Consider the following 27,031-nt stretch of genomic DNA (forward strand, 5'->3'; position numbering starts at 1 on the left):
TTTGTTTCCTACATTGTGATTTTTGCATAGTACACACACACACACACACATGGTTTGCCATATATTGCCAGGTCAGAAATTACAAAACTGTTATCACAATATGGACCTCAAACCAGTTTGGGATGATAAACCAATATTATTGCCCTACACTAGCACTCACCAAGCTCCCTCTCCTCTCTGGATCAGATGCCTTGTTGGCTGTTTCTTTCTCTCCTGGCTCTCTGGAGGGTCAAAGATCATCCATTTAAAATGAAACGCTGTTTTATTTAATATTAAATACTGTACAGTGAAGGAGCCCCATGGAGTTAAGTGGCATCCCAGCCACTAGTGGGGTTATATTTGCAGGATTCCCACATGGCAGCTATGCAGGCCTCCTGGGGGGGGGCAGGGGGGCTCTTAACAAAGAGCACGTGCCAGTCTTGAGTTGGGGAAGCCAGTTCTGGAGAACTGGAGCCGTTCACAGGAGTAAAGTTGGCAAAAAAGGAGGAGGGGTATCCTGACTAGTGTCAGGAGGGACCTCCTTGTCTTTCCTGTTCTGGGAGGCCGGCTGGAAACTACAGTGGAAGAAAGCGAAGGAAGTTGCAAATGGCAGCAATGAATTCTTGGGGCTGATCCGCGTGAACCCAGTGTCCAGCGTCAGGGACATACTGTATCTCTGCCTCCGGGAAAAGCCGGTCGATCTCAGGATAGTCGTCAGAGCTGCAGAGAAGGGGAGGGAAAGCAAAGCTCAGCCAGAGGGATGGGAAAAGGAAACAAGCCAGTTTGGGTATCAGATTTTGCTTCATGTTACACTGAGAAGGGGACACAGCAGGGACCCTTCAACTCTCCAAAGGGTTTGCGCAGGAGATGGTGCAGACCCCTCTGCTGGCGACAGCTCACCTGATATAGCCGGACTTGGAGCCCCCGAGAAAGAGAGTAAGCCCTGGGTAGTCCACCTGGAAAGGAGGGAAGCCCATCAGTTCGCCCAGGTGCTGGGAAATGGCATCCAAGTTCACGCGCCACACAAACCGGTCCTCGGCGTACACCAGGTTGGTGAGCAGAAACTGGCGGATGGTTGGCTCCTGAGCAAAGAAGATGGAAGGGGCTCATGGGGAAACACAGGGTCCAGCAACAGGCACTGTGTGCTGACCTTGTAAGCATGGAATCTGTGCCCCAGAAACCCCTGCCCCAACCCCTGAGGTATGCCAGAGGAATGGCCGTAGCTCAGTGGTAGAGTGACTGCCTTGCACACAGAAGGGCCCTGGTTCAATCTTCAGCATCTACCAGTAGGACTGGGTATGTTCCTGCCTGAAACCCTGGAGAATTGCTGTCCATCACTGTAGACATCACTGAACTATTTTTTATCTATGGTGTTCTGTTAAAAAGAACTCTCAGAGCTACTAACAAAATAAATTACTAAGACAGTTCTTGTCCCTAGGCTCATAACTGAAAAAAGACACAGCGCATAAGGATAAAGGAAGGGGAGGGAGGAGGGGAAAGCAAGCTCAAACGCACTATCTTTCAAGTTAAAGGTAAAGGTACCCCTGACCGTTAGGTCCAGTCGCGGACGACTCTTGGGTTGCACGCTCATCTCGCTCTATAGGCCGAGGGAGCCGGTGTTTGTCCACAGCTTCTGGGTCATGTGGCCAGCATGACTAAGCCGCTTCTGGCAAACCAGAGCAGCGCACGGAAACACCGTTTATTTTCCCGCTGGAGTGGTACCTATTTATCTACTTGCACTTGATGTGCTTTTGAACTGCTAGGTGGGCAGGAGCTGGGACCGAACAACGGGAGCTCACAGCATCGCGGGGATTCGAGCTGCCGACCTTCCGATCAGCAAGCCCTAGGCTCTATGGTTTAGACCACAGCACCACCCACGTCCCTTTCTTTCAAGTTACGGTTCATATAATGCAGTTAGCTAGAGCTGTGCCCAACTAAGCCTTGCTCAGAGCAGACTCATTAATGGGTTAGGAAATTTAACAAAATGTAAATAATCAGTAAGTTAATGAAAACTTCTTGTTAAGAAAAGTTAAATAAAGCTAAACACCCACCTTGTAATTTATAATAAGGTCTAACAACAAAATATAAAAATGTAATTGAAAAAATGATGCACCACCAAAATTAAACCATAGCCCCCAAAGAATCGCATAAAGGCCACCCCACCCTGTTCCAACTGTAGAGGCAGAGCACAGCCATCATGTAGCCATGATACGCCTCTCCTCCATGAATCTGTCCAAGCCTCTTTTAAACTCATCTAGGTTGGTGGCCCTCGCTTTCTCCCTTTCTCTGTCCAAGTCGTCAGAACGATGAGGCTTGGGGTCTGGCCCATGTGATGTTGGACCTCCGAGGTGGTGGTGGTGGGGCATTACCTGAATGGCTGGGCGCAGTTGCTCTTCTGCCAGCCGGCGTGCGGTGGAACGAGGGATGCCTCGGGGGATGTCCACCGCCTTCATGGCAGCAATGAAGTTCTGAAAGCCTGAAATGGCCGTCGTCTCGCTAGGGCTGATGTCGACACACACCAGGCGCTCCACCAACTCTGGCTGGGGTGCAGAGGAAAGACAAAGGAGCCAAGGGGTCAGAAAAGCGTCAGGTGCAGGTACAAGCAGGGATGCCTGTGGACCACACCTTCCCCACCTCTGAGCTACCGGTCCCCACCATCCCCACCACCAGTTCCCAGTTAGCCCAGGAGATGCACTTGCTCCTTAAGCCACTGTCCGCCCCACTCCCACGGCAGGAATCCAGCAGCAGAACACAGGAAGGGCCACCAAGAGACTCCACCTACCCACTGCAGCGCCATCACCATGGCTGTCTTGCCGCCCATGCTGTGCCCGATCAAGACACACCTGCTGAGGTTCAGCTGGCGGAGGAGGAGGTGGATGTCGGCACTCATGGCTTCATACGTCATGAGCGGGCTGTGGGGGCTGTCGCCGTGGTTACGGGCGTCCACCGTCAGCACCTAACTGGGCAGGAGAAGAGGGACAGCAGTGGGTTGGCACAAGGTTGGCTTTGCATAGGCTCTGGATGATGCAATACGAAATCTTGAGGGGGCCCCGCAGCTTCTGAGCACCCAGGATTTCTACCCGGCTACATAAAAATGACCCCCAAACAGGCCCGGTCCAGTGGCGAAAAGATGCTGCTAAGTCAGGGCAATGGTTCCTCTAGCTCAGTATTATTCCACATCAACTGGCAGCAGTTCTCCAAGCAGTGTTCAAAATCCTCCAGGCACCAGGCACGTTTTGCTACTGGCATGGGTCCAAACACGACTACAAGGAGATTTCTGGGTGCCAGGTTTGTGGCCAGTTTAAAAATCTCTGCCTTAGTTCATAGCTAATACCATTTCCATGGTGTGTGTTTCTCCTTCTTGTATACCAGGACAAGTGAATTGTTGTAAGAGCAAGCTATAGTCAAGCAATGCAGTTGGGATCATAGAATTGTAGTTTTGGAAGGGACCACGAGAGTCATTTAGTTCAACCCCCTAGTGAACAAGACATTCTGTTGTGCAGACCATAACTTAGGTTTAAGGTGCCATTTTGCACCTAACTTATATATTTGTTTCTAACACTGTTTCCAGGGTTTCAGGCAGGAGTCCTTCTCAGCCTTACCTGGTGATGCCAGGGGTTGAACCTAGAGCCTTCTGCATGCAAACCAAAGCGCAAACCAGCAGCAATCACCTCCCCAATGTAGCCCAAAACCAATTCTCTCTCACCTTGCGGCCAGTTTGGAGCACCAGTTTCTTGGCCAGGGATGCAAAGTTAGTCTTGCTTCCAAACAGCCCATGTAGGAAAACGAGCGGGGGCTCGGGAGAGGGCCCATCAAACACTGCATACGATACGGGCACTGGGCTGCAAACAGAGGTGAAAGAGAGTTCATGTGAAGGAAAAAGCCTCAAGGCCTTCCTTCCAAGAAAGGGATGTCCGGACTTTGCCACAAGTGTCGGCAAACAGCTATAGGGTGAAAAACTCAACTCTGCTTAGATAAGAGCATATTTACAGTCGCCGAGCAACAGCTGGAAGAGAGCCACAGATGCTCCTCAAACATGTTTTAAATCTGTCTAAACTTGTGGCAGGTTATTCTGTCGTCTTCTGGTTGAGAAAAGGGCAACCAAAATTATCAAAATTATCAAAGGGGTGAAGCGACTCCCCTATGAGAAAAGGCTGAAGCATTTAGGACTTATTATTTTGGAGAAAATGTGAGTAAGAGGTGACATGATAGAAGTTTATACAGTTATGCATGGCATAGAGGAAGTGGATAAAGAGTTTTTCTCCCTTTCTCATTACATTAGAACTCGTTGACATCCAATGAAGCAAAATGCTGGAAGATTCAGGAAAGAAAAAATACAGGACTTATTCATGCAGCACATATGACCTATGGAACTTGCTGCCATGGGAGGCAGCGTGGAGAGGTTATTAAGCAAATTTTAAGCAAAGTGGGGATCTCTCTCCTGCACCTGCTTTCTCTATGCAACACACCATTTCCTAGGCCAGGCATCCCCAAACTCGGCCCTCCAGATGTTTGGGGACTACATTTCCTATCATCCCTGACCACTAATCCCGTTAGCTAGGGATGATGGGAGTTGTAGTCCCAAAACATCTGGACGGCCGAGTTTCGGAATGCCTGTCCTAAGCCTTTAATACCTATCCTGAGTGCACGAAAAACGGATGTCTTGCCTCCATCGGCCCAAGAGGGGGCGATGTCTTTCAGTTCCTTGTACAGAGACTATCCAGGAAAAAAATATGGCGCGCACACATCTCTAATGCAGTGTTTCCCAACCACTGTTCCGCGGCACACTAGTGTGCCGCGAGATGTTGCCTGGTGTGCCGCGAGATGTTGCCTGGAGGGAGGCGGGCGAGTCGGGTGACGAGAGGCGGGGCGGCGGCGGCGAGGAGAGGCCGCCCAGCGCGGGGCTATCGCCGTCTGCCTGCCTGGCTGCCTGCGAGCTCGGCGGGCAGCGCCTCCGTCCGCAGCGCCTGCCTCGCGGCTCTCATTCCCTGCCCCTGCCAAAGCTCACCCAGCCAAGCCGCGCTCTCCTTCCTGCCTCGCTTTGCTGCCTCCTCCCCCCCACCCCCAAAGCTTGGAGGTTCCCCGGCAAGGGGGAGGGAAAAAAATTGAAACTTACACTTTCGTGCGTCCCTCCTGGCGTGACGCTGCGTGCTGACGTCACGGGGCTGTAATGGTGGTGTGCCTCGAGATTTTTTTCATCAAACAAGTGTGCCTTTGCCCAAAAGAGGTTGGGAAACACTGCTCTAATGGTGGCTCCATCCGGGAACCTACAGGCCCACAGCTGAGCGCCAACGAGAGACACCCAGCGCCTACCTAGGCTTTTCAACTCTATGGTCCTAACATCCGGGTAAATGCAGGCTTCGAGCAGCGGCTAGGCCCCCCGCGGAGGATTACGGGAAACGTAAAGCCGCTCTCTCCCCCCTCGCCGCGTCCTTCAGCCTTCACCTCCCCCTCCCGGAGCGCTTACGTCACGGCGTGGCTGGCGAGGCCCTTCCTATCCCGGGCCGGGCCTGTGCGGCGGCGGCGAAAAGAATGGAGCCGGGACCAGCGGGGCGGGAAACTCGGGAAGGAGAGAGCGCGGAGCATCCTTGGGCGGGTTTAGCGGTCACCAAGGAGACAGGGGAGCGACGAATAAGCGGGGGGCGGGGCCACAGAATCACTTCCGGTCTGTTGCCACGGTTACAGGGAAGAGTGGCAGGCAGCAGTCCCGCCTCTTCTGGCTTTGTGTGGAGGCTCCGCTCCCTAGTGTCGCTTCGAGAAGGGATGCGGGCATGCGCCGCCAGGGGGAGCAAGAGAGCAGCGCGAGAGCGTCTAATACAGTTTGGCGACTGAGTAAGCTGCAGCTTTCAGAATCGAGCAGCGCTCTTCTTCTATTTAAAATAGAAGAATGTTGCGTCATTCAGAAGCTGGCATTTATCTATACATATATGCGTGAAAAGTGCTATACAATTCAAAAGCTTGCAGAGCGCATTATATATATACGTTGTTGTTGTTGTTGTTGTTGTACCCTAAGACTCCAACGCCATGACAAGTTCCAACAATTAAAACAAATTAATATTAAAGCACAATATTGCACAATATTAAAAGCAGCTTAAAACAAAATTACAAAAATAGGGTGGGTCCTAATATATATACGTGCATACATCTACATACACATACAGTATGTAGTGAATGAAATGGCAAGGAAATTTCATATTTAAAGCAGTTCACGCTCTTCCTTTCCAAAGGAAAGAAGGAAAGAGCTCTCCAGAGGATTTGCAGGGGTGTAGGAAAATATCAGATCTGGATACCAGGGTCTTTGCCATCCTATTACCCCTCTTTCAATCTCTTTCACTCTCCACTTTTCCTCCACATACAGGACCGAACCTAGGATGTTATGACAAGCAGTGCAACCAAGCATGTACAAAGTGCTGTTCAAACAGTACTGAGAAGCAGCAGCCCACAGATCTGGGTGTGTAGAGAGTGGGTTTGTGTGGAATGAAGCATTTTCCTTTAAAAAAAAAGTTTTCAAATGCTTTATTGATTGTAAACTGTATAACAAAAATGATCAATAGATGTTAAAGACAAAATAAAAAATAAACAGTCATTCATTCCTTAATTGGTACTTGCTTTGTACATGATTTTGTAATTAAATTTGATATGACCTCCGACCTTCCCATTATGTTCCCAAATTAGATTCCTTGAATACGCACTTAACTTTATTTTCACCATGTTGTTCAACTTACTTTAAATTTTATAAAATTATCCTATTTACACACAAAAGTTCAATCAAAACCTGCCAACAGATTGATATTTTGACAATGTTCTTTTAGATAAACTCTGTATGCGTCCCACTCTCTGATAAATTTTTCATCTGTAACGTCTTGTAACCTTGCTGATAGTCTCGCCAGTTCAGTGTACTCTCTTAATTTATGTTGCCAGTCTAATTTAGATGGGATATCCTCTCCCTTCCAGCCTTTTGCAATTACAATTCTGGCAGCAACTGTAACATACATAAAGACTTTCCTGAACTCTTTTGGAATTTCGTTACCCATAATTCTTAGCAGGAAGGCTTCAGGCTTTTTAGGGAAAGAGCATTTGAACATTTTCTTAAGCTCATTGTAAATCATTTCCCCAAACTGTCTGATGGAATGAAGTAATTTCCAAGCAAGATGACGTGCCACCACTCAGCTTTTCTCTGTTTTGTTTTATTTTGTAGATGGTAGCCAAATCAGAAAAAAGTAGAACACTTAAAATGACATTTGTAAAAAAAACCAGAAGCATTTTTGTTAGGGATTGTAGGACAAGACCTGCCAAGGGAAACAAAGAACTTATTTATGTATGCTATAACAGTGGCAAGAGTCTTGATAGCACAAGGATGGAAGAATGAAGAAACCCCAACAAAAGAACAGTGGCAAGAGAAATTGATGAACTATGCAGAACTGGCTAAACTGACATATAAATTGCGAGATAAGGACAACTGTGACTTCAAGAAGAATGGGACCTTTTTACAAATTATTTAAAAAGACAACAAAATGAATTAGACTCCTTGGAAGGCTTTGAATAAACATACACAAATTTATTGGTTGATAATATGGTAGACAGATAATATAAGGATTTATACAATTTTATAATATGCAGAGAATAATATATGTTGAGAAATCAGAGAGAGGAGCTGAGGGAAGTCTCTGGGGGGAGGGGGGCTTGATGGGGAGGTGGGAAAAAAGGGGAATAATGAATATGATATGTTTTGATATTTTGTTATGTTGAAATTGCTAATAAAAACATTTTAAAAAGAAAAAAAGTAGAACAGAAAGTGCTTCCTGTCCTGAACCTCCTGTAAGCTCAGAAGAAGTGTCAACACGGCCACACTTGTGGAAAGAAAGACCAGCTTTGGCTCCTCAGGGAGGGAAGTCAGAGTGCTACCAGAGTGGTAGAGCATCTGCTTTGCATGCAGAAGAAGGTTTAGTCCCCAGCATCTCCAAGCAGTACTGGGAATGTGCCCTTGTCTGAAACCCTAAAGAGCTGCTGCCAGCCAGTGTAGACAATACCAAGCTAAATCGATGACAGTGAGATTGTAGCTTACCGGTAGAGCATCTGCTTTACATGCAGAAGGTCGCGAGTTCAGTCCTCAACAGCATCGCTTGCTAGGTCTGGGAAACACTCCCTGCCTCAAATCCCGGAAAGCTGCTGCCAGTCAGTGCATAGGTAATGCTGAGCTAAATGAACCAATGGCCTGACTCAGTATGAGGCAGCTTCCTGTGTTCCTGTTAAAAAGACCCATGCAGAAAAGGCCCAGTCTCATGTTGCCACAAAGGAAGCCGACAAAGAAGGGCCTCAGATGATGATCACAGGGTCTGGGATGGTCCTTCGGGGGAAATGCAGTCCTTGACATATTGCTGTCCTGAACCATTTAAGGTTTCATTGGTCAAAACCTTCACTTTGAATTGGGCTTGGAAAGTATTATATGCTCAAACCCTTTTACCCTGAGGAGCAACCTGTCTGCTGAATGTGGCACCAACTGAAGTTTCCAAACCATCTTCAGAGGCAGCCCCACATATAACACAATGTAGTAATCTAACCTATAAATTGCCAGAGCATACACGATGGAAGTTAGGCTATCCCTGTCCAGATAGGGGCACAGCTAGGCCATGAGCCGAAGCTGATGGAAAAGCAAAACGCAGCCTGCATGTGCAGGGCAGACGACAGGAGCAATCAATGGGCATTTTTATCGCTTGTGAGCTCCCAAGAGGTATTTGGCTGCTGCTGGACCAGAGAGACCTCTGGGGCCCGATCCGTCAGGGATGTTTTTATCTTCCCATTCACAACGTTGCTTGGCTCGCTTCCTTAAGTCACCTGGAGCTATGTTGTGGGGCAACAACTTCTTGTACACTGGTGATTGGGACCACATGGATCTGTGTGGGCTGGTTATGACTGTCTTGCCTTTGGATTGGGTGGAGCATTGGTGGACTGATTGAATTGCTATTTGGTCCCATCCAACTATGAACTCAGAGCAAAACTGTGCCATTCCCCTTCCCAGGACTTAATTTGTGCCAAGACTCAGCTATGAGAAACGTTGTGGCATGTGAAGAGCAATGAGTTTGCCTCTGAGCATGCACCGGGTACCTGTCCCAAACCACTGCGTAATGCCTGCCACATGTAATTTCTTATATATTTATCCCATGTTTCATCCAAGGAGCTCAGGGACCATGCATGTCCCACACCCTATCTTTACAACAGTGGGAGGTAGGTCAAGATACATCTTGTGGGCATTGCATCACACTGTCAACTTTACGCACAAGAGGACTGTATAACCAGTGACAAGCTGTGCTGGTGGTAACTGGCTAAATTTCCCCCTGTTCTCTCTCCCCCCCCCCCTTCTATCTGACTCACTGCAAAACCAGGGAAATCACCCACAGCACAGAGAATAACCACAATGGCTGTGTTCCACCTTCATTGTGTGCTTCTGAATACCAGTTGCTGGAAACCACCGTGGGAGAGTGTACTTTTGCTCAGATCCAGATGAGGCATCTGGTGGATGCTAGACTTGATGGGCCAGCAGGGCTCTTCTTCTGTTCTTAATAACAACCTGGCAGGGTAAGCCACAGCATGTTGTGTTTTGGGTTATGGAAAGAAGGCAGTGCCATATTTATCCGGTGAGGCGGGGCAGAATGGGGGCTGGATGTCTTTCTCCTCCTCGCATAGTAGCCTGCACTATCGCCTAACCCTCAGCTAGCACCACCTAGCTCTCCCTAGAAAGACTTGCTGGGCCCAGGAAAGGGTTAAACTGAAGCGGCATGCACAGAGAGGCTGGCAATGGGCCAAGTATCTTGCACCTGTCTCAGTATCACAGGTATCGGTCATGTGCTTTGGGGTGTGACGGTCGCACAAACCCATTCTTTGTTCTGCACTCAGTTGCACAGAGCAGTCCTTGTGTCCTCCGCCGTTAGCCTGCTACGGAGCGTTTCTTAGGGTGCATCCACATGGCAGCCCCCACCCTACAGATGCCTTTGCTCTTTTGGCCAAAGCCACAACTCCTGCACCACCCATGCGCTCCTAGGCAGAGACTGGAGCAGGATAGCCAAGTGCTTGTTGTATTTTAAAGGCAACACATGGGACGAAGAGTGATTGCTGGGGAGCACTCTTAACAAAAGTGTGCAGTAACGGAGGTTTGCTGAGTATGTGCAGAGTGCAACCCGGCTAGGCGAAAACAGCCTGCCCAGATTCTCTGCCTTGTTTATGGGTGGCTGAACGGTGTGTGTGTGTGTGTGTGTGTGTGTGTACATTTCACACTGAACATCCTGCCCTCCAAGGGAAGAAGGTGATCAGCACATTTCTCAGAAAATCCTTCTGAGGAATGCTGAACCGTGCTACCTTTGAAGGAAGTGACAGGCTAAGGAAGAGAGGAATAAAAAGTGTGTGATGGGGGGGGGTACCTTCAACAATTTTTTTTGGGGGGGGGAGCCGTGTTACGGATTCTATACACGAAAGCTCATGCCTTCATAAAAACCGTTTGTCTTTTGGGCACCACTAGACTCTTCATCAGGGACGCGGGTGGCACTGTGCATTAAACCACAGAGCCTAGGACTTGCTGATCAGAAGGTCGGCGGTTCGAATCCCTGTGACAGGGTGAGCTCCCGTTGTTCGGTCCCTGCTCCTGCCCACCTAGCAGTTCGAAAGCACATCAAAATGCAAGTAGATAAATAAGTACCGCTCCGGCGGGAAGGTAAACGGCATTTCCATTGCTCTGCTCTGGTTCGCCAGAAGCGGCTTAGTCATGCTGGCCACATGACCTGGAAGCTGTACGCCGGCTCCCTCGGCCAATAAAGTGAGATGAGCGCCGCAACCCCAGAGTCGGTCACGACTGGACCTAATGGTCAGGGGTCCCTTTACCTAGACTCTTCATCAATTTTGCTTACACACACACACACACAATGAGTTGGATCCACTCTGTCCAGAGGACTGAGAAGTTGAAGTCACCCAATAGTCTCCAGGGAAGGGCTTGACTTTAAGAGAAATTCTCAGGAAAACATTTTTCAGACGTTTTGGCCACTTTCTAACCCTGAACAACTGACCCACACTATATATTTTAAGCCCACTGAATTCTCATTTAAAACACAAGACTCCCCCCCCCAAATCCTGTGAACAGTAGTTTACACCCCACAGAGCTACAATTCCCAGTGCCTTTAACAAACTACAGTTCCCAGGATGCTTTGGGCAAAGCCATGAACTTTCAATATGTGTAGGATGTGCTTTATGGATGTACAGTTCTGCTGTGAGTAACTGAAAGCCCGTCTTCCAACCTGAGCTGGAGTCCTCCCAGTCAGTCTTGAAGCATTTTACTAGCTTTCGATTGGCATTAAATGGGCTTAGCCAGGGACTGGATCTTTTATGATGAGGGTGAGGTCTTTGGGAACATGCTGTGCCCTGCCTGCTTTGAGAGCAAACACGGTGTCGTGAAGGGCAGAGTGCAGTTCGCTCCCCTGGATGTTTGAGACTGGAGAAGACAAGAGCAAACTGACCTCTGCAGCCTACGAATTCCCTCTTTAGCTGTGATTCTTGCATTGCAGGGGGTTGGTCTGGATGACCCTTTGGGTCCCTTCCAACTCTACAATTCTACGATTGCTGGCGTCCTAAGCTGCTTCCCAGACAGGCAACTCCTAGCGCTAGTAAGCTTCTGGCTCCTCCACTCTGAATTGCAAGCAGAATTGCAAATAGCTTTCTGCCCCATCAGTAGGGCGACTGCAGACTCCTTGCCGAGCATGAAGACTCGGTTTCGCGTGGATTCTGCATGTCCTCCTTTGTAAGAATTGCTGCACATTTAAAAACAACTATGATTTCAATAGAAATACCACCCCTCTCACCCTAGTGGGGAAGACCTGTGCCCAGCTGATGTGCTGTGTACCTGCTCGGTCTGTTGCCCAAGTGGTGCTCAGTGTAAATCCTTCTTGCGAAGGTCACCTCCAGGCTTGATTATTGTAACTCGCTCTACACGGGGCTGCCCTTGAAGCTGACCCAGAAACTCCAGCGGGTGCAGAATGCCGCAGCGAGGCTCCTTATGGGGTCCTTGCTGCGAGATCACATTCATCCAGTGCTTTACCAACTGCACTGGCTCCCTGTGGAGTACAGGGTCAGGTTTAAGGTGCTGGTTTTGACCTTTAAAGCTCTGTGCAGCCTAGGACCCTCGTACCTACGGGACCGCCTCTCCTGGTGTTAAGTTGTGGGTGAACATGTCAGACGACACAGCGATTCTTTAAACAGCTCTTCTTTATTCAGATGCCAGAACAGAACTAGGCTGAGGAGCTCAGTCAGCCTGCTTATATAGAGCTCCAGAACAATGCAACTGTTGCCATTTTCTAAAACTATCCAATCACTGAATGTCACTTTTGATCCTTCATTTGCATACAAAACTATCCAATCCCTGAACGTCACTTTTTGATCCTTCATTTGCATAACTGTCTACAGTATCCCCCTGCTGGCCCAGGGTGAGAACTTCAGTACATAACACCTGGTATACCCCGCGGAGGACCTTAAGGTCCACAAATGACAATATTTTGGAGGTCCCAAGTCACAAGGTGGTTAGGTTGGTCTTAACTAGGGCCAGGGCCTTTTCAGTACTGGCCCCGACTTGGTGTGATCCTCTATCACAAGAGACTAGGGCCCTGCAGGACTTGACATCTTTCTGCAGGGCCTGCAAGACAGAGCTGTTGCACCTGGCCTTTGGTTTGGACTCAGTCTGACCCTTATGTTTCCCTCCCCTTGTGGTTTTGACTTTTAAAATGAGGCTGCATTTTAAATTGCATTTTAAATTGTTCTTTTTATTTTTTCTTATTATGTTTTTACTGAAATTTTATTGGTGTTAGCTGCCCTGAGCTCAACTCTGGCTGGGGAGGGTGGGGTATAAATAAAATTTAATATTATTATTATTATTAGAAGCTTAGACAAATTCATGGAGAAGAGGGCTATCCTTGGCTGTTAGCCATGATGGTTCTGCTCTGCCTCCATGGTTGGAGGCAGAAATTCTTCTGAATACCAGTTGCTGGGAGCCACAGATCCTGCTTGCTGGTTTCCCACAGGCACAGGCTCTGAGAACAAGATCCTGGACTGGGGGAGCCAATGGCCTGATCCAGCAAGCTCTTCTTACGTTCGGGGTGGGTATCTTCATCAACTTCTCCCCACCTGCTCTTAGGGTTCTGTATCTTTATGTATCTTTAAACAGGACTGGGCCTGGACATCCATGACTCAAATAGAGGACACCTTCAAAGAGAGGACTATCCTCTGTGCACTAGGATAATGGTCACCCTAACTACTAGGGATATAGTGCTTTATTGTACATTTGTCCCACTATGAGCAGTAATTTGTGGTGGAGCTGAGATGGATGGGGAGGATCCAATTCACCAGAGTGGATATTTGTAAAGCGGTTGGGAAATCTGAGTATTCGTTTTTTTCAAAAAGCACTTAAATCCTGTTACTTATTTGTCAAAAGGACTTATTGATTTAAGAGTGATCGTCTTTTATTGCCTGTTAAATGTCAACAACATGGTGTTAAATGTTTGCTTTGGATTGGAAGGGATATTAATTAGACCGGGGAAACAGGTGCTGCCCTCTGGGCAGTTGTGCAGCTTTGTGTGTGTGAGAGATGGGGTTAGACTGGATGACCTTTGGGGGACCCTTCCATCTCTACAAGTCTACGATTGGGGGTGGGGGTGGGGAACCTGATTAAGGCTCCCTTGCTCAGCTCCCCTCTCCCCCCCAAATAATTCCTGGCACTGATGATGTATGTATGGACACCCCGCCCCAAAGAAATGTGAGTGAACAAGGCGCTGGGCCTTTTTCTCTCCCCAAACCACTCCGCCCTGCTTCTGTTTCTGCTGAGGATTCCCAGCCCCACCTGCCTCTCTCTCCCCACCCCCAACTCCGCAGTGTCCTCCTTGCAATGATTGCCTCATGCCAGTGTGCTGATCCAAGGAGGAGGGTGTGGGAGCCATCATCCATCACGCTCCCTGCGCAAGGAACAGACGGATATAAACAGAAGCTTGCTCAACTCACTCTCGTCTGGGAACACACCAGCAAAAGGTGGCCAAGGGCTGCTTCTCTTCCTTGTCCCGGCTGAAACGAAGCAGGTTTAAGCCACCCTCTGCAGGAAAACAAGGAACGGGCATATATTGCCAATTCACGTCCTGGTTCAACTGTCGAGATTGCCATTTGCGAGAGCCTTTTGTTTGAGAACCTGCATTCAGCGTTTGGGATGGAATGGGGAAAATAATAATAATAATATTGCATCACATTGCATAGAGCCAGTGGCAGTGTAGCTGTTAAGAGTGCTGGGAGACCAGGGTTCAAATCCCTAATCAGTCATGAAGTTCACTATTTGTGACCTTGCCTCTCAGCCTGTCCTACCTCACAGGGTTGTTGTGTGGGGATTAAACAGGAGAACCACGCACACCACTTTGAGTTCCTTGGAGAAAAAGGCCAGATATAAATGCAATAATGATATGGGGAAGAGTGCCTCTGATCATGTGCTAAGTGTATTGTAGACACACATGTACGGAGCTCACAAAGTTTAATCCCCCCCCCTTTTCATTTCCTAAACGGCCTCGGTCCAGTATATCTGAAGGAGAGTCTCCACCCCCATCGTTCTACCCGGACACTGAGGTCTAATGCCAAGGGCCTTCTGGCGGTTCCCTCACTGCAAGAAGCCAAGTTACAGGGAACCAGGCAGACGGCCTTCTTGGTAGTGGCACCCGCCCTGTAGAACGCCCTCCCACCAGATGTCAAAGAGAACAACAACTACCAGACTTTTAGAAGACATCTAAAGTCAGCCCTTTTTAGGGAAGCTTTTAATGTTTGGTGCATTACTGTATTTTAATATTTTGTTGGAAGCCGCCCAGAGTGGCTGGGGAAGCCCAGCCAGATGGGCAGGGTATAAATATTATTATTATTATTATTATTATTATTATTATTATTATTATTATTAGCAGACTCCATTTGAGGATCTCTCCCTCATTTCAGTCGATCAGGTATATGAAGACGAGCAGCAAAGTCAGTCCTCAGGGAATGTGCAGGCGACCTTGGAACGGACAGCTCATGGAAGAACCCCGACCAAACCTAAGAGGAGGCGTGTAGTGGTGATAGGGGATTCCCTACTGAGGGGAACAGAAGCAGTGATCTGTGGGCCTGACAAGATGTCTCGGGAAGTGTGCTGTCTCCCCGGGGCTAAGATCCAAGATGTAACTGAACGACTGCAAGGAATCATAAAACCCACTGACAAATACCCCTTCCTCTTGGTTCATGTGGGAACCAATGACACTGCAAGCAATAGCCTCCAGAAGATCAAAAGAGACTACGAGGCTCTGGGCAGGAAATTGAAGCAATTAAATGCACAAATTGTCATCTCATCTGTCCTCCCAGTTGAACGACGTGGCCCAGGGAGAGAGGGAAAAATAGTGGAAGTGAACAGCTGGCTTCGCAAATGGTGTAAACAGGAACGGTTTGGATTCTTAGATCACGGACTGCAGTTTCTTGAAGATGGACTTCTGGCAAGCGATGGGCTGCACCTCACAACGGTTGGGAGAAATGTTTTTGCCAAAAATCTCAGAAACCTCATCAGGAGGGCTTTAAACTGACTAATGTGGGGGAGGGAGACAGTGCTCCTGAAGGTAGGAGTCTATCAATTGATGAAGATGATCATCCAAATGTCATAGACCAAATGGAGCAACAAACAGCACGCAGACCTAGTGGTGGGAGGAAAAAATCCTTAAATAAGAGACATGGGGGAATGATTAATGGACTTCAATGTCTGTACACTAATGCGCAAAGCATGGGAAATAAACAAGATGAGCTTGAGCTCTTGGTACAGCAAACTAAATATGACATAATAGGCATCACTGAAACCTGGTGGGATAAGTCCCACGATTGGAATGTAATAATGGGGGGATACAATCTATTTCGGAGAAACAGACCAGACAAGAAAGGAGGAGGAGTGGCGTTATATGTCAGGGATGTGTATACCTGTGAAGAGATCCAAGATTTAGAACCTCAAAGCCAAAGTGAGAGCATTTGGGTCAAAATTAAGGGAGAGAAGAATAACAGAGACCTCATTGTGGGAGTTTACTATAGATCCCCAAGCCAAACGGAGGACATAGATGATGCCTTCCTGGAACAGATGGCCAAGCATGCAAAAGGAAGGGAGATAGTAGTAATGGGGGACTTCAATTACCCGGATATTTGTTGGATGTCAAACTCAGCCAAGAGCATAAGGTCAAACAGATTCCTCACTGGCCTTGCAGACAACTTCATTGTCCAGAAAGTGGGAGAAGCAACAAGAGGAACAGCCATTTTAGATCTGGTCCTAACCAATGTTGATGAGCTGGTTAGTGGGGTAGAAGTGGAAGGATCATTAGGCGCGAGTGATCATGCTCTTCTGAAGTTTACTATACAGCGGAAAGGAGCAGCCAAGCATACTAGGACTCAATTTCTTGACTTTAAGAAAGCTGACTTCATAAAACTTAGGGAAGTGCTGGGTGAGATCCCATGGACAGTAATACTAAAAGGAAAGGGAGTTCATGATGGCTGGGAGTTTGTTAAGAGGGAGATAGTAAAAGCACAACGTCAGGCAATACCAATGAGACGGAAACATGGAAGGTGCCTAAAGAAGCCAGGGTGGCTATCTAAAGAACTTTTAACTGAGTTAAGATTAAAAAAGGATGTGTACAAAAAATGGAAAAGGGGGGAAACCACCAAAGAGGAATTCAAACAAATAGCCAGCACGTGTAGACACAAAGTCAGAAAAGCTAAAGCACAGAATGAACTCAGGCTTGCTAGAGAGGTTAAAAGCAACAAAAAAGGCTTTTATGGGTATGTTCGTAGCAAAAGGAAGAACAAAGAAACAGTGGGGTCACTCAGAGGAGAAGATGGTGAAATGCAAACAGGGGACACAGAAAGGGCTGAACTCCTCAATGCCTTCTTTGCCTCAGTCTTCTCCGATAAAGAAAACAATGCCCGACCTGAAGAATTTGGAGCAAATGATTCAGCAAAGGAAACACAGCCCAGAATAACTAAGGAGATAGTACAAGAATACTTGGCTAGTTTAGATGTATTCAAGTCTCCAGGGCCAGATGAACTGCATCCAAGAGTATTAAAAGAACTGGCAGATGTGATCTCAGAACCACTGGCAGTCATGTTTGAGAATTCCTGGAGAACAGGCGAAGTCCCGGCAGACTGGAGGAGGGCAAATGTTGTCCCTATTTTCAAAAAGGGGAAAAGAGAGGACCCAAATAATTACCGCCCAGTCAGTCTGACATCAATACCAGGGAAGATTCTGGAGCAGATCATTAAGAAAACAGTCTGTGAACACCTAGAAAGGAATGCTGTGATCACCAATAGTCAGCATGGATTTCTGAAAAATAAGTCATGTCAGACTAACCTGATCTCGTTTTTTGACAGAATTACAAGCCTGGTAGATGAAGGGAACTCAGTGGATATAGCCTACCTTGATTTCAGTAAGGCATTTGACAAGGTGCCCCATGATATTCTTGTAAAGAAGCTGGTAAAATGCGGTCTTGACTATGCTACCACTCAGTGGATTTGTAACTGGCCGACTGACCGAACCCAAAGGGTGCTCATCAATGGTTCCTCTTCATCCTGGAGAAGAGTGACTAGTGGGGTGCCACAGGGTTCTGTCTTGGGCCCGGTCTTATTCAACATCTTTATCAACGACTTGGATGATGGACTCAAGGGCATCCTGATCAAATTTGCAGATGACACCAAACTGGGAGGGGTGGCTAACACCCCAGAGGACAGGATCACACTTCAAAACGACCTTGACAGATTAGAAAACTGGGCCAAAACAAACAAGATGAATTTTAACAGGGAGAAATGTAAAGTATTGCACTTGGGCAAAAAAAATGAGAGGCACAAATACAAGATGGGTGATACCTGGCTTGAGAGCAGTACATGTGAAAAGGATCTAGGAGTCTTGGTTGACCATAAACTTGACATGAGCCAACAGTGTGACGCGGCAGCTAAAAAAGCAAATGCAATTCTGGGCCTCATCAATAGGAGTATAGCATCTAGATCAAGGGAAGTAATAGTGCCACTGTATTCTGCTCTGGTCAGACCTCACCTGGAGTACTGTGTCCAGTTCTGGGCACCACAATTCAAGAAGGACACTGACAAACTGGAACGTGTCCAGAGGAGGGCAACCAAAATGGTCAAAGGCCTGGAAACGATGCCTTATGAGGAACGGCTAAGGGAGCTGGGCATGTTTAGCCTGGAGAAGAGGAGGTTAAGGGGTGATATGATAGCCATGTTCAAATATATAAAAGGATGTCACATAGAGGAGGGAGAAAGGTTGTTTTCTGCTGCTCCAGAGAAGCGGACACGGAACAAAGGAGCCAAACTACAAGAAAGAAGATTCCACCTAAACATTAGGAAGAACTTCCTGACAGTAAGAGCTGTTCGACAGTGGAATTTGCTGCCAAGGAGTGTGGTGGAGTCTCCTACTTTGGAGGTCTTTAAGCAGAGGCTTGACAACCATATGTCAGGAGTGCTCTGATGGTGTTTCCTGCTTGGCAGGGGGTTGGACTCGATGGCCCTTGTGGTCTCTTCCAACTCTATGATTCTATGATGATGATGATGATGATGATGATGATGATGATGATGATTATTCCTTGCTCTTAAACCTTGCTCTCAACCTCTCACTCCAGAACCTCTTTATTTTGAGAAACAAAGCCCCGGGCTTAATTTGATGCATTTTGTAATCCATTTCTGATATAACACGGCTCAGTCCTGGAATGATAAACAGACGTAGACAGTTGCCTTTCTGCCTTTCACACTTACAGTGGGACCCAATCCACCAAATCTTGCTTCAATTCACCCATTTAGCTCCTGTTGTCATTCGTTATATAATTGTTGACCCCGCTGCCACTTCCTCCTCAAAGGATAAAGGTTGGCTGCAGTTGAGGCATATCTCACCTCACCCTGACAACAAGCAACGAACTTTGAATTCAGGGACTTGCCGTAACCCAGAGTAAGGATTTTGGCCCGCAAAGCATCTTACACACATACACAAAACACACACAAATGTACGAATTGCCTGACAGGGGTGGTAGTTCGGGAATGGGGAGCTCTTTTCATCCCAAGGGCCTCATGTCCTCAGAAACCTTCCAGGGGCCAGATCCCAGGGGTGAGTGGGGCCAGTAGCGAAAGTGGGTCGGGCAAAGAATGAAGATGTTTACCTTTGTACAGTCAGGTTGTTTCCACTCACACACCTCTCTTTTCTACTTCCAGGCAACCAAGAAACATGCTCAGAGTTCAAGGACACACTCCAGTCAGGCCAAAACCCTCAAGGAAGGCATGAAGTGTGGTGGTCTGGGGAGAGTCCCAAGGGCCAGATAGAGAGGCCTGGGGGCCGTATTTGTCCCCTGGGTCTGAGATTCTCCACTCCTCCGACTGAGCATCTGTCTTCCAAGAGTGGCAACTGAGGTGCCTCTGGGAAGTTTCCAAGTGCAGTGATGGCTCATCCATCAGTGTCTATTCCCAGACATCTAATATTCAGAGGTAGACTGCATTTGTGCATGCATGCTCCATTTTGGCATCCTGGGTCCTCTTGGCCCAGTGGTAGGTTCTGCATCCCACATGCAGGGTATGAGCAAACATCTGGCACTCAAAACTATCCTTGACAAATACTGACATTCATCTGTTTAATTATCTGTCATGTCCAATAGCCTCCTTTCCTTTCCCTGTCCACACTGTATTTTGTCTAATTTCTTTTTCTCTCACCTCCCATCATGTGGCAGTGAGTCTCTCGTGTTAATTACATCTCCTGTGGAGAATGACACCTTTTTGCTACGTCCTGAACCCCTTGCAATCTGGCTTCCTTTGGGCGGAAAACATTCCACAGTCATCTTCTTACAAAGCTCCAGTTTTGCTTCAAACTGGACATTCTGGCAGCTCAGCCTTCGCCATCCTGGTGCCATCCAGATATTTTGGAGTACAACTCTCATTAGCCGCAATTAGCACGGTCGATGGTCAGGGTCGATGGGAGTTGTACAATGGGAGTTGTAGCATGGACATCTGGGGGGCGCAGTGGCTGGGAAGGCTGCAGTGGTTTATGCCCTATGGATCAGACCCGAAGGCTTTTCACTATACAACCCTTAACTTACTGTAAAGTCCTCACAATGCCACCTCCCCTGATTGAGAGCTGGATTATAGCGGCTGCAAGCTAGCAAAAATAAGACCTGCACTTTCTAAATCCTTTGTGAAAGCTGGTGGGTACTGTACACCAATTTCCCTCCCCCGCATCAGAATACTTCGTCATAGCCACTCAAATTTATGATTTCTAAATTGTTTGTAAAACAGGGCCAGAATACGTCATCATGGACACTCAAAGCTGCAATTTCTAGATCGTTTTTTAAAGGTGGTGCACCAATTTTTATCCCTAGCATTGGAATATTTCATTGTGGATGCTCAAAACTCATCATTGTACTCTGCTTATAGTATTGGGTGGGGGTCTGGGTTCCCTAAATTCCCTAACAGTTATAGTTATGCTTAGCACTGCGGCCAGCACAACACAAGCAAACTGTGAAGGTGAGGGGGGAGTGCTATGAAAAGATCCCCCCACAGATCCTCTTGGGACAGAGGAGATCCTCTTGGTAGTTCTACAGCCCTCAGAAGTTTGGGGTGGTGACCCTAAAGAGGGCATATTTTTTTGTTTCTGGATAATTCTCCCCTCACCAAACATACATACACATACACAGAAGTGCCTCTGGCCCAATGGCTGTACTGTATAGCTTTCATCGTAAGCTGAAGATGCACATTTTTACCCTGACCTTTGACACCCAAGAGATGCAGGTGGCCCTGTTACAGGTGCCACATACGACCCCCTCTGCATGTGGGTCATATGTGGACTCTGGAATTCCTTGCCTCTTGACATCAGGCAGACACCTCCACTGTACTCTTTTCAGCGACTACTAAAAACATTTTTGTTCAGACAAGCCTACCCAGACATGTAGAATGCAGGTGCATGTTTTATTCTGTTTTGCATTTATTGCTAATTTTATCTTTTGAATGTTCCAAAGAGTTGATTTATGGTTTTCACTGCTAATTTCATTGTTTTATTCTTTTTGCAAACTGCTTTGAGGATTATTGTTTTTATGCAATCAAAGAGGTATATGCATTTTGTGAATAAAATAAATATTTTCAGGCGGACCTACCATTTTCTTCTGATTTTAAATAATTATTACAGGTTTTAGTATTTTTTTCACCACGGGATCTCACAGTGGAGGGCAGCTAAGAAACCCAATTAATAAACACAATTACAACAGCAGCAACAGCAATAATAATAATAATAATAGTAAAACAAAGCTGGAGCAAAAGAACAACAGGGGAGCTCTGGAAATAAGGCCAGCCCAGATCACCGTTTCTGGAAGAATGGAATTTGCCAGTCCTGGATTGTCAAGTACACCAGAGTTTTATTGGCGTGAAGAAAGAGGGACGGGGGGCAAAAGACAGAAAATACCGCATAACTTAGCATATCACAAAGCAAAAGAGGGAAGCACAATTGCCCTCGTGCGTGTGTAACAAAGTTCACCACCACCAACATTGTGTCTCCTTTCCAGAGGAAGGTTGAGGGGGAAAAGGTGACAGGGATCCACCGCAAGTCAAGGTGAATTTTACTTGGCTTAAGCTGCCATTGGTGGCAGATGGTGACCACCGCTGGGCATCCTCAAGGAGCCAGACTTGCTGGGCCACTTGTTCCCTTGCGGCCGAAGGGAACTCACTCTGAAGGGCAGGAGGGCGTGATGAGGCAAAGGCTGTCGGCCATCTTTACCCCTCAGCTCGGCAACCTACAGCGAGCTTCCCCGCCTGAAGAAAACGCCTCAGGTGCTCAGACGCAGCCTCTCTCTTTTTGTTTTGTTTCGGTTTTTTGCCTCATAGCAACTGCTTTTCTTCAGCAGGACTGTTTGTTTTCTCTTGGATTTCTCTTCATTGCCTCAGGGCAAGAGATGGCAGCGTGGACTCTTTCCAAACTAGTCCCTGAAGGGTAAAGAGAGAGGAGGAGGTCTGCAGCCGCTAACCTTCTGCCATTTTGCTGACGGAAAAAGACTGGCCGTTTTTGAGACCGGTTTAGCCTCCTTCTGTGCCCTCCCCAAAGTGGTCTATTTTATATTCTCAAAGCCTGTTTTCTTAACAACTACCGACCTTCATTGGACCATTTCCCAAAACGGATCGGCTCAGGAACAGACTCGGGGGAGGGGGTCTCTTTCTGCGCCAGAAAATTATCACAGCCCTCCCCCACCCCTTGATTGGTTTCTCAAGTTACCCCTCCATGGAAAACAAAAAGACCCAAACCCACACAAAACAATCCATGGTAGAGAAAATGGAGGCCTGACACAAGAGTGGAACGGCATGAGGCAGGCCATCTGCTAGGAATCTCCCAGGCCTATACAAACCGTCGGCGGTTATGTCCTTCCCCCATGATGGGGACGAGAGGCAAAGTTTGAGCCATGGGGTTTGGGGGTTCAGTCTGCCAGGTGTTGGGTTGAAGTCCAATAAGGGAAGCAAGGAGTGTTCAGCTCAAAGGCAAACAACGTTCACACAAAAAAGGAGAGGACGACGGAGGCAGCCAAGTCCATTCCTCTCCTGAGGATGACTTTCAGGTCCTTGGGCGCAAGTCCAGTCCCTAAAGGGCAAGCTGAGCAAAGTCTCTGAACATCTATTCTCCCTCTCGGCGGCTGCTCTTTCCTGGAGGAAGCAAAGGGGAAGGTCTGGAGAGTGCCGGTGGGCACCTCAAACTACACCCTCCAACAGGGCTGCCCTCCCACTTCACACGTAGTTCTTCTTGTCGTAGCTGGTTGCTATTGACCTGGGTGCTGCAGTGTAAGCCACATTGGTGGGTCTGTACTTGTCCTCCTTGGGGGGGCAGGAGCAGCAGAGCAAGGCGCCCCCAAAAAGAAACAAAGCGGCGGCTGCCCAGCCGATGTAGAGAGCCGCTCCCAGCTCTCGCTTCTGGGGTTCGGGAACCAAAACGTTGTAGAATTCGCGGATGATTGTGTTGGCCGACCAGCAGACCGGGATGAGGGTCACAACGCCGGCCAGCAGGAAGATCGCCCCGGAGACAATGGTGACTTTGGCCTTTACAGACTCTTCCTCGATGCAGCGGGTGCACTGAGCCCCGGTAAGGAAGAGGAGCACCCCGAATGCCCCAAGGACAATGGCGATGACTATCAGGGCTCGGGCGGCTTGGATGTCTGCCCCCAAAGCCAGCATGGAGTCGTAGACCTTGCATTGCATCTGGCCGGTGCTCTGGACCACGCAGCTCATCCACAGGCCCTCCCAGGTGAACTGAGAGGTGACGATGTTGTAGCCGAGGAAGGCGGTGACTCTCCACATGGGCAGCCCGCAGCACAAGATGGAGCCCACCCAGCCCAAGAAAGAGAGGGAGATGCCCCCGATCTCCAGGCCCATCGACATGTTGCTGCTGCGAAGTCAGTCGCTGTTTCTCCAAGCACAGTGTTGCGGTGGCGGCCTGTCGCTCTCTTGGTTTCGGGCAGAGCCTTTGAGGAACCCAAGCTCATCAGGGTTGATTTATAACAGTTCTGCAGCCAGGGCGGGGTGTGTTAGCTCAGGCAGGGGCGGGGCGTCCCTAACGGACTCTCAACATGCCCTTTCCATGCTGCGAACATCCTCTTTCTGCGTTTGTTTGTTTGTAGAAATGGCATGCGTGAAAGATGGTGCTTTGCTAAGGAGGGCAAAGCTGGAAACGGGCCCTGAATTCCAGCTGGTTGCTTGCCGTGACGCTCTGGCTAGCAGGCGAGGGCAGGACCCATTTGCAGCAGAAGGCAGAGGCCATACCTGTCGGGGGGGGGGGCTCTTCATCTGTGGGTCTTCCTTTGTTGAACCTCAGCTTCAAAGCGGATGTTGCTAAAGGTGTGCTTCTGGGCTGATTCATGTCGTCATGTGGCTCCCAGAGGTGCTGCTCTATCAGGGACATCTTTTGCCTTGTGCTAGAAGACAAGCAACTTGAATCCCTCTTCAGACATGGGTGCAAATAGAGAGAGGTGCCATATCGGCCATTGGCAGGCAGTAGGAAGCCCCTCACTCATCTCGGCTTCCTATATAAATCAGAGGTGGGGAACCTGAGGCCCGTGGGCCACAGCTGGCCTTCCATGCTTCTCTTTCTGGTCTGCGGGACTCTTTCCATGCACACTACCTCACCTGCCCTGTTCCATGCTGTCCTTGAGTACCTTTTCCAGGCTAAAATGCATCCTTGAACTGTAATCATAGCTCCTGTTTGCCCAGATAGACGATGGAGAGATGCAGAAACCTCTGATTTTGTCTGGCTGGACTGTTGCGGACAATACAATGTTAAGAGTTGCACCTGTTGTTCTGCCCACATTTGCCTCTAGTGATCATACCCAACATGGGCATGTGACTATGGAAAGTGTCCTAAAGGGGATGTTCCCCTCGAGTTTGAAAAGTTCCCCCATCCCTGGTACTCGGGTTAAGAACTTAATTCGTTCTGGAGGTCCGTTCTTAACCTGAAACTGTTCTTAACCTGAGGTACCACTTTAGCTAATGGGGCCTCCCACTGCTATTTCTGGGTTAGCGGAGTCTGTAACCTGAAGCATCTGTAACCTGAAGCGTATGTAACCCGAGGTACCACTGTATATATACTGCCAGCTTCATCCTCTTTTTGTCTGTCCTACAGAGCCTGTTGCACTGAGAGATCCTTTCGCACAAGAATGGGGAACCTCCAGATGTTGCTGGACTCCATCTCCCACCATCCCCTGCTATTGCTCATGCTGGCTAATGGGGGTTATGGGAGTCCAACTATATCTGGAGGCTCAGAGGTATTCCCTGCCCTGCCTTTAAACATTAAACCGTTGGACTCAATAAGATTTCAAAGCATATGACCTTAATAGATGGCCAATAAATAAAGGTCCATACAGTATTTACATCATATGCACACCCACATGTATAGTGATACTTTCTTTTTTAAAAAAAAAAAACTAAACAGGTCAGAAGTCAGTCTCTGATTGACTCACTCACCGAAGGGCATCAGCGCTGCCAAGGGAATTTCCCAAAGGCTAGAAATCTCATGCACACATATACCGTAATCCCTGATTATAGAAAACCTGGGGAATGAGACATCTTTATGGACGCTCACCCCAAATGGGTGCCACAAAACTCCTCCATAATACCAGCTGGCCCCTCAATCCATGGGATGCAAGAGCAGAAAAGTTTTCCTTTCACACACAACACCTAGGGAGCATTTGCAGTGGCAGAAAAATCCTGGAACAGCAACCACATGCCACAGAATAGGGTCGCAGCGGTATGGGTGTCCCCCCCCCCCATGCATGCTATGGGAAAGGACCACAGTTCAGGGCAATAGGTTGCCTGCTTGGCATGCAAGAGGTTCCAGGTTCAAGGCCCAGGTATGGATGGGCAAAATCTGTCCATTTTAGTTTCTCTGAGATTTCCCCCAGTCTTCAGATCTCCACATTGGGTTGCAGATTTCTTTTTCTTTTATTAAGCTGCATTTCCGACTCCACAAGGAGAAGGGAAGTTGCCACCTCGAATGGTAGACTTCGGGGCATCAGCATTTTGCCAGTTATGGTGGTACCTCAGGTTAAGAACTTAATTTGTTCTGGAGGTCTGTTCTTAACCTGAAACTGCTCTTAACCTGTGGTACCACTTTAGCTAATGGGGCCTCCCGCTGCCGTTGCGCCCCCACCACCCTATTTCTGTTCTTATCCTGAGGTAAAGTTATTAACCCGAGGTACTATTTCTAGGTTAGCAGAGTCTGTAACCTGAAGTGTTTGTAACCTGAAGCATCTGTAACCTGAGGTACCACTGTATTTAGTTAGTTATGAGCACAAGACAATTTAAATGTTGCTGTTTTTTTAAAGTGCATAAAAACTGAGATAGAACAGATGTGTGATGGAATGCATAGGAATATAAGAAGCAGCTGCTGGATCAGGCCAGTGGCCCATCTAGTCCAGTGTTTCCCAAACGTTTTTGGGCAACGGCACACCTGTGAGCCGGAAAAAAATCTCGCGGCACACCACCATTAAAGCCCCGCCCCGTGACGTCAGCGCGCAGCGTCACGCCGGGAGGGACGCACAAAAGCGAAAGTTTTTTCCCTCCCCCTTGCCGGGGTGGGAGGAGGCAGCAGAGCGAGGGCAGCTGAGGCGGCGGCGGCTGTTGTGGTGGTGGCGGCGATAGCGGGCGGAGGAGGGGGCGGCGGCGGGAGTTGCTGCTGCTGTTGTTGCTGCTGCTGCCCGGACATGCCGGCCTCCTCCTCCTCTGCTGTCTCGCGATCCTCCCTTTTGCGCGCGCTGCCCCGCCGCTCGGCACCACCACCGCGGAGCCGCCCCCGGCTCGACGCGGATCCTCGCCGCCGCCGCCGCCTCTCACCGCCCGACTCGCCCGCCTTCCTCCCACGGCACACCAGCCGATGTCTCACGGCACACTAGTGTGCCGCGGAACACCGGTTGGGAAACACTGATCTAGTCCAGCATCCCACCCTCGCGGCAACCAACCAGATGCCCCAATGAGAAGCCCACAAGCGTGACCTGAGCACAACAGCAGTTCTCCCTACTTGTGATTCCCAGTTCGTATTCAGAGGTACGCCTGCTTTGACAATGGAGGGAGGACGTAGCCATTGTGGCTAGTAGCCATGGGAAAGAAACTAGGTGATCTATGGTCCATCCCCAGCTCTAAGAGACAACTGGCTGACCATTCTTGGAGTCAAGCATCCTGGACCACAAGCCTTTTCCTGCTCTGCCCCGGAGTTTATGTAAGTGACGATGACCTCTGCAGCAGCCTTGTTTAACAAAGCAGCCCGAGCAAAGACTGTTTGTTTGCAGTTGCTTTTATCCTATCCTTGAGTACATATTCCCAGGCGGTTTCTTATCAACAGTTTGGTTTCTCTATAGCTTCGTTGCCTCCTTAGGACCAGGAAACAGAGAGGAGGTGATGAACCATGTCCATTTTTCTTACGAGGTTGAAACCGTTCCCTCTCCCCACGCCAACTTGTTGGAGGTGGGGAACCAGGAAGTGAGTGAGT

General features: G+C 48.4%; 2 protein-coding genes and 1 long non-coding RNA gene across 4 annotated transcripts; 1 reads left to right on the top strand and 2 right to left on the bottom strand.

Moving 5' to 3' along the window:
* Window positions 1-243: 243 nt before the first annotated feature.
* ABHD11 (abhydrolase domain containing 11) lies at window positions 244-5,620 on the bottom strand. Of its 2 annotated transcripts, none has more exons than XM_081173170.1 (6): window positions 5,447-5,620; window positions 3,686-3,821; window positions 2,762-2,935; window positions 2,349-2,519; window positions 880-935; window positions 244-699 (listed from the first exon to the last, which is right to left on the bottom strand). In XM_081173170.1, the coding sequence occupies exons 1-6, from the start codon at window positions 5,563-5,565 to the stop codon at window positions 555-557; spliced, it is 801 nt and encodes a 266-aa protein (XP_081029296.1). In that variant the 5' UTR covers window positions 5,566-5,620; the 3' UTR covers window positions 244-554. The 2 variants fall into 2 exon arrangements, with proteins under 2 accessions (XP_081029296.1, XP_081029295.1); XM_081173169.1 differs by having other exon boundaries at window positions 880-1,061; window positions 5,447-5,617.
* A 13,007-nt stretch (window positions 5,621-18,627) lies between these two features.
* LOC308574941 lies at window positions 18,628-21,115 on the top strand. The gene is made up of 2 exons (XR_014002653.1): window positions 18,628-19,144; window positions 19,249-21,115. It is a non-coding gene; the product is annotated as an uncharacterized lncRNA (long non-coding RNA).
* Window positions 21,116-21,411: 296 nt separating this feature from the next.
* On the bottom strand, window positions 21,412-23,539 carry CLDN3 (claudin 3). Its single transcript, XM_081173212.1, has one exon. It carries the CDS (start codon window positions 23,431-23,433, stop codon window positions 22,786-22,788), a length of 648 nt encoding a protein of 215 aa, XP_081029338.1. The 5' UTR covers window positions 23,434-23,539; the 3' UTR covers window positions 21,412-22,785.
* Window positions 23,540-27,031: the final 3,492 nt, after the last annotated feature.

Source organism: Podarcis bocagei (assembly GCF_964188305.1).
Source record: "Podarcis bocagei genome assembly, chromosome: 15".
Classification (NCBI taxonomy): domain Eukaryota; kingdom Metazoa; phylum Chordata; class Lepidosauria; order Squamata; family Lacertidae; genus Podarcis; species Podarcis bocagei.

What these genes read in the sequence shown, in the direction of transcription:
- ABHD11 (XM_081173169.1), bottom strand. Translation starts at nt 5,565, where the DNA reads ATGCTCCGCGCTCTCTCCTTCCCGAGTTTCCCGCCCCGCTGGTCCCGG. An exon ending in CTCGCCAGCCACGCCGTGAC is followed by an intron (nt 3,822 to 5,446) that starts GTAAGCGCTCCG and finishes CTCTGTTTGCAG; the next exon opens with CCCAGTGCCCGTATCGTATG. An exon ending in AACTGCGCCCAGCCATTCAG is followed by an intron (nt 1,062 to 2,348) that starts GTAATGCCCCAC and finishes TTCTTTGCTCAG; the next exon opens with GAGCCAACCATCCGCCAGTT.
- CLDN3 (XM_081173212.1), bottom strand. Translation starts at nt 23,433, where the DNA reads ATGTCGATGGGCCTGGAGATCGGGGGCATCTCCCTCTCTTTCTTGGGC.